Source organism: Chiloscyllium punctatum, chromosome 15, assembly GCF_047496795.1.
Source record: "Chiloscyllium punctatum isolate Juve2018m chromosome 15, sChiPun1.3, whole genome shotgun sequence".
Classification (NCBI taxonomy): domain Eukaryota; kingdom Metazoa; phylum Chordata; class Chondrichthyes; order Orectolobiformes; family Hemiscylliidae; genus Chiloscyllium; species Chiloscyllium punctatum.
Genome location: NC_092753.1, coordinates 86,412,684 through 86,425,547, shown reverse-complemented (window position 1 = coordinate 86,425,547; position 12,864 = coordinate 86,412,684). Strand labels below are relative to the sequence as shown.

The following is a 12,864-nucleotide window of genomic DNA, read 5'->3' as shown; positions in this document are numbered from 1 at the left end:
ATCTCCTGGCCCAGATGGGCTACATCCTAGAGTTCTGAGGGAGGGGACTGAAAAAAAAGCAGAGGTATTGGAGTCAGGGAAAGTCCTAGATGATTGGAAAATGACTGTTGTAACCTCCTTGTTTAAGAAAGAATCAAGACAAAAGTTGAAAAATTATGGGCCAATTAGCCTAACCTCGGTTGTAGGTAAAATTCCAGAATCTATTGTTAAGGATGAGATTTCTAAATTCTTGAAGCGCAGGGTCAAATTAGAATAAGTCAGCATGGATTTATTAAGGGGAGGTCGTGCCTGACAAACCTGTTAGAATTCTTTGAAGAGGTAACAAGTAGGTTAGACCAGGGAAACCCAGTGGATGTTATCTACCTAGGCTTCCAAAAGGCCATTGATAAGGTGCCTCACAGGAGGCTGCTGAGTAAGGTGAGGGCCCATGGTGTCCAAGGTGAGCTACTGGCTTGGATTGAGGATTGGCTGTCTGACAGAAGGCAGAGAATTGGGATAAAAGGTTATTTGTCAGAATGGCAGCTACTGACAAGTGATGTCCCACAGGGTTCAGTGTTGGGGCCGCAGCTGTTCACTCTATTGCAAATAATCTGGATGAACAGACTGGGGCATCCTGGTGAAATTTGCCAGTGATACAAAGTTAGGTGGACAGGCAGGTAGTACTAAGGAGTTGGGGAGGCGACAGAAAGATTTAGACAGTTTAAGAGAATGGTCCAAGAAATGGCTGATGAAATTCAATGTGAGCAAATGCGAGGTCTTGCACTTTAGAAAAAAGAACATAGGCATGGACTATTTTCTAAACACTGAGAAAATTCATAAAGCCAAAGTACAAAGGGATCTGGGAATGCTAGTCCAGGATTCTCTAAAGGTTGATGTGCAGGTTGAGTCCGTGGTTAAGAAAGCAAATGTAATGTTGTCATTTATTTCAAGACCGTTGGAATGTAAAAGCTGTGAGGTGCTACTAGTACTTTATAAAGGTCTGTTTAGGCCCCATTTCGAATACCATGTCCAGTTTAGGGCACCACACCTCAGGAAGGACATACTGGCACTGGAGCATGTCCAGCGGAGATTCAAGCTGATGATCCCTGGAATGGTAGGCCTAACATATGACGAATAGCTTAGGATTCTGGGCTTGTAGTCATTAGAGTTTAGAATATTGAGGGGAGATCTAAGAGATACTTATAAGAAAATGCATGATTTAGAAAGGGTGGACACTGGGAAATTGTTTCCATCAGGAGGGAATACTAGGACTCGTGGGCACAGCCTTAGAATTAGAGGAGGTCAATTTAGAACAGAAATGAGGAGACATTTCTTCAGCCAGAGAGTGGTGGGCCAGTGGAATTCATTGCCATAGAGGACAGTGGAAGTCGGGACGTTAAATGTCTTCAAAACAGAGATTGACAAATTCTTAATCTCGCAAGGAATTGAGGGACACAGGGAGAGTGCGGGTAAGTGGCGTTGAAATGCCCATTGGCCATGATTAAATGGGGGAGTGGATTCGATGGGCTGAATGGCCTTACTTCCCCTTCTATTTCTTGTGGTCTTTCTTTTGGTCTTAACATTGCTGGGTCTACGTGCCCAAAACCTCGGCCACTGAACCCACCAGAGTTAACAGGATTATGGAGGTCGTTCAAGTGAATTGCCAGCAGCTGAAATTCATTCTACATTGGCATATCTGGGGCATGCACCTTTGGTATTCGGATGCAGAACACAAAACTGGTCAGGCACACAAGGTTTTCTCCCTCAGCCACTCTGAAACACATTAATGGGCCATCAAAACATTTGGTTTTCTTGATTCCATTCATCCTCAGCGGTCCAGCACCAAGTCGGTCACACAGACACAATCACTACTGTTTGCTGACTTCTCTCACCAAAAGACCATAAGATATAGGAGCATTCTTTGGCCTTTGGGTCCATACTTGAAGGTCCCATATTCATCTAACCACAAAGTGATACAGTTCATTGATACATGAGTCCATTCTGTCTCTGGGTCTTTATTAACTTTTGACCGTATTTCACCGAAGGTGGACATAGACTTTGGACATTCTGACAACCTCTGCATCAGTTAAGAGAGGTTGCAAGAGGTGAAGGTCCTTTTAAGATGATTTCTCGAATGACATTTGCACACTTGGATTCAGTGTGAAATCTATGCAGCAGAATCTCTCTCTGTCATGAAATCTCCTAAATCATTACCAACATAGTTGACTCATTACACATTTGTGGATTAACATTAATAAAGTGTAAGGGCATGTGATATGCCTGACACCTTATCCACACTTTGGATAGGCCAGGAATAGGCCCGAAAGTGGTGGGCTGGCCACTCACCTTTATCTTAATCATAGAATGACTTATCCCAGTCATAAAACATTCTGGAGGAGAGGCCGAAAAAATCAGGATCCCACTCCCCCAGCCCCAAACTTGAAGGTTAAAGCTAATCCACTCCAAAGATTTTTCTATTTAAAGAAAATTTCTCAAAGGCAAATTCCAAAGTTTAGAAGAAATATATGTATTTATTTAATATGAATGAATAATTTAGAAAATTCGCAGGGGTAAAGAAAATAAACAATTTCTTTCAACATCGGAAGATTTAATCCACATATAAAGAATAATTCTTCACCAAAATAATTCAGCAAGAATCTGCCCAAAACAACCCTGTTACTATAAATTTGTGATTGCTGGCAGGTTTTCTTTCTATGTTTTTCTCTCAGAGGGTTGTGTGACTTTGGAACTCTTTTCCCCAGAGGGAGGTAGAGATGGAGCCTTTGAATTTTTGTTTGTGACCCCAGGTGGATATGGACAGATTTTTATTACAGCAAGGCAGTCAAGGGGTATCAGGGTAGAGGAATGTGGAATTCAAAATATAAACAGATCGACAGCACTTTCATTGAAAGGCAAAGCAGGCTCGAGGGGCCAAATGGCCTATGTGTGCTCCCAATAGGAGTGTTCCTACATCATCTGTTCCTTGTATTTTTCTCCACTTACCTCCTGAGCATGAAGAAGCCCTTCCACATCTCAACTAAGTGAAGATTCCAGGCTATTTCACTTACTGGTAACGCCAGTCAAGCAGTATCCTGATCTCATCCTCTCTGTCCAAAGGCTCAGGGGATAATTGTACTTCCACTGTCACCATGTTGAATCAGATCAGCAAGTTCACCTCATACAGGTGCAGACATAATGGGCTGAATGGCCATAAAGTGCCATAAAGTTCTATGATTCTCCCAAGGCTGAATGTGGGAACTGGCTGACAATAGTGCGGTTCAGTGCCAAACCAGACAATGTACCTGTCTGATACAGCTTCAAGCAGAGGACATGTGAATGTATTGGTTTCTGTCACTTGAGGATCAGAAATCCCAATGAGAAAAATGATCTACAAATCTGAGAACTGAGAATCGTACAAGACATGTTAAGGACTATGAGGTATTGCTAATCATTAATTAATGTATATATTGTTAAACGCATTCTGCCACCAATCATTGGATTCGATTAAATACTCTTTTTTTAACATTAATATAAATGCAAGCTCATATTTTTGCAACACTTATCCTGCATCAGGTTCAAATGTTCCATAAAATTAAGTTGCATGTACTGCATCCAAATCCTGGAAAAATTAGTAAACTGGCCAACATTTCTTCACTAAGGTTTATGGATGCATTTATAGATTTGAATAGTTGATTTGTCGTACAATGTCTGATGTTTCTATGCTATATCCCCTGGATTTTTTCTTTGCATACATCAGTGCCAGCACTACTGCCAGTATTGTGAGCAGAGCTACACCGAGAACAGATCCCAAAACAATCACTGCCACTCTCCATCCAGGATTTTCAGTTCCAGGATTCGATTGCAAGGTCGGGACAGTCTGTGACTGGATAGGAGCCTCAGTTGTAAGTTGTGTTGAACCTAAAACAGATAAAGTGGAACTATTAAGACACAACTTGCAGTCATGATATTTTCAAAAGATTCTTTTGATTATGGCACAGAGAAAATCTTGCTATTGCAAAGGGGTGGCATGGTGGCTCAGTGGTTAGCACTGCTGCATCACAGCACCAGGGTCCCAGGTTCAATCACAACCCTTGGGTGACTGTCTGTGTGGAGTTTGCATATTCTCCCTGTGTCTGTGTGGGTTTTCTCCCACAGTCTAATGATGTGCAGACCAGGTGAATTGGCCATGCTAAATTGCCCATAGTGTTAGGTGTAGGGGAATGGGTCTGGGTGGGTTGCTCTTGGGAGAGTTGGTGTAGACTTGTTGGGCCGAAGGGCCTGTCTCCACACTAAGTAATCTAATCTAAAAAAAAAAATGAGAGTGAGCCATTCAGCAGAACTCTGGCTGATTTAACATTCTTCACGTCCACTTTCCTGCATTTTCTCCAATACCCACAATTCCCCTGCTTGCCAAGAATCTATCTCAACCTTGAATATATACAATGACTAATCTAATCAAAGAATAAATTAAGAGCATAGCATGTATGTGTGAGCATACCAGAGTCCATTTCTAAGCTATGACCAATGAAACTCAAAACTGGAAAAACTCAGGAAGTCTGGCAGCACCTGTGGAGACAGAACAAAGACCATGGAGTGCAGGTTCATAGATCCTTGAAAGTTGAGTCACAGGTAGATAGGGTAGTGAAGAAGGCATTTGGTATGCTTTCCTTTATTGGTCAGAGTATTGAGTACAGGAGTTGAGAGGTCATGTTGTGGTTTTATAGGACATTGGTTAGGCCACTGTTGGAATATTGCGTGCAATTCTGGTCTCCTTCCTATCAGAAAGATGTTGTGAAACTTGAAAGGGTTCAGAAGAGATTTACAAGGATGTTGCCAGGGTTGGAGGAGCTGAGCTACAAGGAGAGGCTGAACAGGCTGGGGCTGTGTTCCCTGGAGTGTCGGAGGCTGAGGGGTGACCTTATAGATGTTTACAAAATTATGAGGGGCATGGATAGGATAAATAGACAAAGTCTTTTCCCTGGGTCGGTGAGTCTAGAACTAGAGGGCATAGGTTTAGGGTGAGAGGGGAAAGATTATAAAGCGACCTAAGGGGCAAATGTTTCACACAGAGGGTGATACGTGTGTAGAATGAGCTGACAAAGGAAGTGGTGGAGGCTGGTACAATTGCAACATTTAAGAGGCATTTGGATGGATATATGAATAAGAAGGGTTTGAAAAGATATGGGCTAGATGCTGGCAGGTGGGACTAGATTGGGTTGGGATATCTGGTCGGCAAGGACGGGTTGGACCGAAGGGTCTGTTTCCATGCTCTACATCTCTATGACTCTATAAATACATGTACATCCTGTCCCTCAGGATTGCCTCCAACAACTTGCCCATCACCGAAGTCAGGCTCACCGGTCTATAGTTCCCTGGCTTGTCTTTACTGCCCTTCTTAATGGATGGCTGGCCTTTCTATCTATAGGTGTATAAGGATGCAGAAGCTACACAGCAATTGTACAAAATCCTGGTTAGTGCCCAGTTGATGTACTCAGAGCAGATCAGGCACCACATGTCATGAAGGGTATATTGGTCTTGGAAGGTGTTTACTGTGGGTTTACAAGAATGATACCTTGATTTCAGTGGTTATATTATGAGGAGAGACTATACAAAATTTTGCCTATTTTCTCTAGAATTTGGAAAATTAAGAGGTGATCTGGTCAATGTCTTCACGATATTGACAGGAAAATGCAGGTTAGATGAAGATAAACCTGTTAATTCCAGAAGTGGGGGGTATATTCTGAGGATTAGGGCCAGACCGTTCAGGACAGATGTTAGGAATTACTTATAAACACAAGAGTGTGGGAGAGGCTTGGAACTCTCTTCCACAACTTGCAGTTGATGCAAAATCAGTTGTTAATTTTAAATCTGAGAAATGCAATATTTTGTTAAGCAAAGGTATTAAGGGTTATGGACCAAGAACAGGTGTGTGGAGTTAGGCCGCAGATCAGCCATGACTGCATTGAATGGTAGAAGTGGCTCGAGGGGCTGAATAGCCTGCTCCTGTCCCTATGCTTCAATGGGTTATTTTCAGGGAGTTTAATAGCGGGTGTCGCATTATGGCTTGCAGCCATAGTATCTTCCACTCCTCACCAATCAATCACTCCTACCTAAACAATCATGTGACAGGAAAGGCAAAACTCGCACTCATTGCAGAATATTCTGCACAATACTTACCCGTTATGGTGACTGAACTATTACTATCCAGTGCTTTAACTGCAGCACCAACAGCAGTGAGCAAGCTGCTTCTGTTAACCATTGAGGTGTCATTCAACACAGCCAGGAAATTTACCACTACACTTCCACTTTGGAAGCCAACGATGAAGATGTTAAAACTACGATCATTGAGATTGGTCTGACTTCTTGGCACAACCTAAAAACAAAGTACAAATGTGATTTATTTATGACTAATGCACTAGAAACTTCCATTCATGCCATTGTTCACCCATGTTCTTATCTATTCAGCTAATTCCCCCCATTTACCCAGTCACACTCATATTCACCAACTCAACAGTCATCCTCATTCTTCTATCTGTCCATCCATCTATTTTTCCAACTACATCCTAAGAGCCAGAGTAAAGGTAATCTATATGGAACGTCAGTGCATGTTTAAAACTGAGAAAGCAGACTCACTGGCTCTAACAGTGGAGATCACGTTTTACAAAAGAGAGATAAAGCAAGCACAAGAATAATTGAACTCACTGTGTTTATAAAACTGTCAGACAGGTTCCTGTAGGCTTCACTCGCAGGATTTTTCAGGTCATTGGAGAATGCTCTCGATCGCAATATCACCTGCATTCTGAACGCAATTTTGTCTGAACAAACAGTGACAAATCGATTAGCTGTTTTTCCACAAGGTACATTAAATACCAGAACATGTCTCTACAGATTTAAGAGATATTCATATGAATAACTTCTTCTGATTCAAGAGAAACCAATTCCAGTGCACACAGGGTTGACACTGCAGTAAAATCATGCAGGGTCTTCATTTAAAAAGTATCTTGTAGTCTCTTATATTTAAGTGGAAGAAAGGGCTAATCAATACAGCCTGAGGAATATTCTGATCCAGAGGGAAAAATAAATAGTTTGATTCCTGCACCAGTTCAGTTACCATGAAGGATTCTCTCCTCACCTGAGGTGTGGTGGCCCCCAGGTTAAATGATAGGACTAGTACAATCTCCAGTTGTCTCTCTATAGTGAGAGAGCCCACCCCATGATCTATTAAGACTATAACAACCAGCCTGTATTGCTACTGGAAGCTTGTAGAAGTCAGTGAGTTACATTCCCATTGCCTTTATAATGTTTCTGTAGTGATTATTTCAGTGGTTTAATTAGAAAATAACACAAAGAAAAACATTTGTGGAGACAATTAAAATGTGAGCGGGAGCACATCTGGATGGCATCACCATGAAACGCCAGAGAAAATAAAACCCACTTACTATTGCAGTTACTGACTGTAGACACCATGCAGTCCGACAAAGTACAAATACTTCCTCTGTTGAGGAAACAGATATTGGGATCTGTACACAGATGGAAATAATATTTTAGACAATACAGACATAGAATTTTCTTCAACAGTTAGTGGCTAAAGGAAGATTAGCACTTGTAAATGAGATGTTCTTTTTCCTGTGGCAGTCATTTATTGTCTCAGAGCCACAGAATTGTAATGGTACTTAAGGAGGCTATTAAGCCCATCACACCTATACTAGCCCTCCCTAGAGTCAAAGAGTTATTGAGATGTACAGCACGGAAACAGACCCTTCGGTCCAACTAGTCCATGCCGACCAGATATCCTAACCTAATCTCGTCCGATTTGCCAGCACTTTGCCTATATCCCTCTAAACCCTTCCAATTCATATGCCCATCCAGATGCCTTCTAAATGTTGCAATTGTACCAGCCTCCACCACATCCTCTAGCAGCTCATTCCATACACTTACTACCCTCAGGTCCTTTTTATATCTTTTCCCTCTCACCCTAAACCTATGTCCTCCAATTCTGGACTCCCCGACCCCAGGGAAAAGGTTTTGTCTATTTTCCCTATGCATGCCACTCAATTTTATAAACCTCTATGAGGTCACCCCTCAACCTTCAACACTCTAGGGAAAACAGCCCCAACCTATTCAACCTCCCCCTATACCTCAAATCCTCCAACCCTAGCAACATCCTTGTAAATCTTTTCTGAACCATTTCAAATTTCACAACATCCTTCCAATAGGAAGGAGATCAGAATTGCACGCAGTATTCCAAAAGTGGCCTAACTAATGTCCTGTACAGCCGCAACATGACCTCCTAACTCATATACTCAATGCTCTGACCAATAACTGAAAGCATACCAAATGCCTTCTTCACTATCCTATCTTCCTGCAACTCCACTTTCAAGGAACTATGAATCTGCACTCCAAGATCTCTTTGTTCAGCAACACTCCCTAGGACCTGGCCACTAAGTGTTTAAGTCCTGCTAAGATTTGCTTTCCCAAAACGTAGCACCTCACATTTATCTAAATTAAACCTCATCTGCCACTCCTTAGTCCATTGGCCCATCTGATCAAGATCCTGCTGTAATCCAAGGTAACCTTCTTTGCTGTCCACTACACCTCCAATTTTGGTTTCATCTGCAAATTTACTAACAATATCTCTTATGCTCACATCCAAATCATTTATATAAATGACGAGAAGTAGTGGACCCAGCATTGATCCTGTGGCACACCACTGGTCACAGGCCTCCAGTCTGAAAAATAACCCTCCACAACCACCTTCTGTCTTCTACCTTTGAACCAGTTCTGTATCCAAATGGCTAGTTCTCCCAGTATTCCATGAGATCGAACCTTGCTAACCAGTCTCCCATGGGGAACATTGTCTCAACCTGCTGCTGCCCTATTGAATTCATCTCCATCTACCTCAACACTGTCCTATACCCCCTGGTCCAGGGACTCTCCGCATATGCTCAGGACACCACTCATGCCCTCCACCTCCTTCAAGACTTCCATTTCCCCAACCCACAATGCCTCATCTTCACCATGGATATCCAGCCCCCCCCACACTTCCATCCGCCAAAACCAGGGCCTCCAAGCCCTCTGTTTCTTCCTCTCCCGTCGTCTCCAACAGTACCCTTTTGCTGACACTCTTATTTGTTTGGCTGAACTGGTCCTCACCCTCAACAATTTCTCCTTTGAATCCTCCCAAGTCCTCCAGATGAAATGGGTAGCCATGGGCACACGTATGGGCCCCAGTCATGCCTTACTCTTTATTGGCTACGTAGAACAGTCCATATTCTGGTTACACCAGCACCACTCCCACCTTTTCCTCTGCTACATTAATGATCGCATTGATGTCACCTCATGCTCCCATGAGGAGGTTGAGCAGTTCATCAACTTCACCAGCACATTCCACCCCGACCTTAAATTCACCTGAAACATCTCTGACACCCCCCTCCCCTTCCTGGACCTCTCCATCTCCATCAACGATGATCGACTCAACGCTAACATTTTCTACAAACCCACCAACTCCCACAGCTACATAGATTACACCTCCTCCCACCCTACCTCTTGCAAGAATGCTGTCCCATATTCCCAATTCCTCCACCTCCGCTGTATCTGCTCCCAGGAAGACCAGTTCCACCACAGAACACACCAGATGGCCTCCTTCTTTAAAGACTGAAATTTCCCCTCCTTCGTGGTTGGAAATGCCTGCCAACGCATCTCATCCATGTCCCCTACCACCACCCTTGAACCCCACTCCTCCAACCGCAACAAGGACAGAACCCCCTGGTCCTCACCTTCTACCCCACCAACCTTTGCACTAATTGCATCATCCGCTGACATTTCAACCACCTACAAACAGACCCCACCACCAGGGATATATTTCCCTCCCCACCCCTATCCACTTACCACAAAGACTGTTCCTTCCACAACTACATGGTCAGGTTCATGCTCCCCAACAACCCACCCTCCCTTCCTGGCACCCTCCCCTGCCACTGCAAGAATGGCAAAACCTGCACCCACACCTCCCCCCTCACCTCCATCCAAGGCCCCAAAGGAGCCTTCCACATTCATCAGAGTTTCACCTGCACTTCCACACGTCATCTATTGTATCCATTGTTCCCGATGCAGTCTCCTCTGCAATGGGGAGACAGGACGCTTTCTCACAGAGCGATTCAGGGAACATTTCCAGGACACCCTTGGCCAAACATTTCAACTCCCCCTCTCACTCTGCCGAGGACATGCAGGTCCTGAGCCTCCTCCCTTGCCATTCCCTCACCACCTGGCACCTGGAGGAAGAACACCTCATCTTCCACCTCGGGACCTTTCAACCCCATGACATCAATGTGGACTTCACCAGTTTCTTCATTTCCCCTTACCCCAGTTCCAATCTTCCAGCTCAGCACCATCCTCAGGACCTGTCCCACCTGTCAATCTTCCTTCCCACCTATCCGTTCCATCCTCCTCTCCGACCTATCACCTTTACCCACACCTCCATCCACCTATAGATGACATCCGTCACTCTGTACTCATCAATCCTTTGTTACTTTTTTCAAAAAACTCAATAAAGTTCATGAAACATGATTTCCCACGCACAAAGCCATGTTGGCTATCCCTAATCAGTCCTTGATTTTACAAATACATGTATATCCTGTCCCTCTGGATTCCCTCCAACAATATGCCCACCATTGAGGTCAGTCTCACCGGTCTATAGTTCCCTGGCTTGTCCTTATCACCTTTCTTAAATAATGGTACCACGTTAGCCAACCTCCAGTCTTCTGGCATCTCACCTGTGACTATCAATGATATAAATATCTCAGCTAGGGGCCCAGCAATCACTTCCCTAGCTTCCCATAGAGTTCTAGGGTACACCTGATCAGGTCCTGGGGATTTGTCTACCTTTATGCATTTCAAGACATCCAGCACTTCCTCCTCTGTAATATGGACATTTTTAAAGATGTCACCATCTGTTTCCCCACATTCTATATCCTTCATGTCCTTCTCCACAGTAAACACTGATGCAAAATATTTGTTTAGTATCTCCCCCATTTCCTACAGCTCCACACAAAGGTTGGCTTGCCCTATTCATTCCTTGGTTACCCTTTTGTCCTTAATGTATTTGTAAAAACCCTTTGGATTCTCCTTAACCCTATTTGCAAAAGCTATCTCATGTCCTCTCTTTGCCCTCCTGATTTCCCTCTTAAGTATACTCCTACTGCCTTTACACTCTAAGGATTCACTCGATCGATCCTGTCTATACCTGACATATGCTTCCTTCTTTTTCTTAACCAAACCCTCAATTTCTCTCGTCATCCAGCATTCCCTATACTTTTCCTTTCACCCTAACAGGAATATACTGTCTCTGGACTCTCGCTATCTCGCTCCTGAAGGCTTCCCATTTTCCAGCCATCCCCTTACCTGCGAACACCTGCCACCGGTCAGCTTTTGAAAGTTCTTGCCTAATACCATCAAAATTAACCTTCCTCCAATTTCAGACTTTAACTTTTAGATCTGGTCTATCCTTTTCCATTCCAAATGAGCATCAGGACTCTGAAATTCTCCCACCCTTTCCACATAACCCTGCATGTTATTTCTAAATAAATCATCATCTTGTACCCTCTTGGATTCTTTGATTGAACCTAGCTTGAATATACTTGTACGAAACCATTTCTTCCCACACCACATTTGCTATTTTTGTAAATTACTTTCTAACTTTGCTCTCTCATTTGTGATCTTTTTGTGAGAAAGAGCAATTTCTCACTGCATACTCTGCCCAGATCTCTCCTGACTTTGAAAACTCCAGTCAAATTTCCTCTTCGCCATCTTCTCCCCAAACAGAACAGTTCCAATGTCTCCAATCTATCTTCACAATGGACATTTCTCATTCCTGGAATCATCCTCATAACGTTCTTTAGCACTCACATCACTACTGTGCTCACATCCTTCCTAGATGGAACTTGGAGATTTAAAGAAAAACAGATAATGTTAGAGAACCTCAGCAAGTCTGGAGGCATCAGAACTTAGATCTGCGGAGTCTCTCTACCACTGCCTGCTTTTATTGCAGTTTTTATCATGGATTACCATGTACAGCAGTATCTAGTCTGAGTGTGTTATAAAGTGCACTTTTTGACATTCAAACTAAACAACAGAAGAGGAACTTCTGGGCGGTATGGTGGCACAGTGGTTAGCACTGCTGCCTCACAGCGCCAGAGACCCGGGTTCAATTCCCGCCTCAGGCGACTGTGTGGAGTTTACACATTGTCTGCGTGGGTTTCCTCCCACAGTCCAAAAATGTGCAGGTTAGGTGAATTGGCCATGGTAAATTGCCCATAGTGTTAGATGCAAGGGTAAAGGTAGGGAATGGGTATGGGTTGGCGCGCTTTGGCAGGTCGGTGTGGACTTGTTGGGCTGAAAGGCCTGTTTCCACACTGTAAGTAATCTAATCTAAAAAGCTATTAGCTAACCTCAGTGGACTACATCGAATAACATAGTCCTATGTAGGACTACAGAGTGAGTTCCTTGAATATAATTTCAATAATATTTGCTTGACCACTCTACACTCATGAACTGCTGACAGACATAACATCCACTTGGCACTCTAAGAATGATCATCTTTTCTTTAATCATTCATGGGATAAAGGCATCACTGGCTAGGCCAGCATTTTTGGTCCGTCCTTAATTGCCCAGAGGGCTGTTAAGAGGTAATCACATTGCTGTGGGTCTGGCATCAGAGATAGGCTAGACCAGGTAAAGACTGCAGCTTCTTTACCTAAAGGACATTAACAAACCCAAATGGGTTTTTCCAAAACCAAGTAGTGGATTGATGGTCATCATTAGACTCTCTTAATTCAAACTTGGGTACCCAGCACATTACCTGGGTCTCTGGGTTAACAGTTCAATGATAAT

General features: G+C 43.4%; 1 protein-coding gene across 1 annotated transcript in view; it reads right to left on the bottom strand.

The window, feature by feature from the left end:
• Positions 1-2,567: 2,567 nt before the first annotated feature.
• Positions 2,568-12,864, bottom strand: part of LOC140485872 (uncharacterized) — a 53,723-nt gene continuing 43,426 nt past the window's right edge. The window contains exons 24-27 of the mRNA XM_072584324.1: positions 7,419-7,499; positions 6,682-6,794; positions 6,157-6,352; positions 2,568-3,897 (exon numbers count right to left, since the gene is read on the bottom strand). Coding sequence (XP_072440425.1) covers positions 3,653-3,897; positions 6,157-6,352; positions 6,682-6,794; positions 7,419-7,499 — 635 coding nt within the window. The 3' untranslated portion in view covers positions 2,568-3,652. The remainder of the gene's footprint in view (positions 3,898-6,156; positions 6,353-6,681; positions 6,795-7,418; positions 7,500-12,864) is intronic.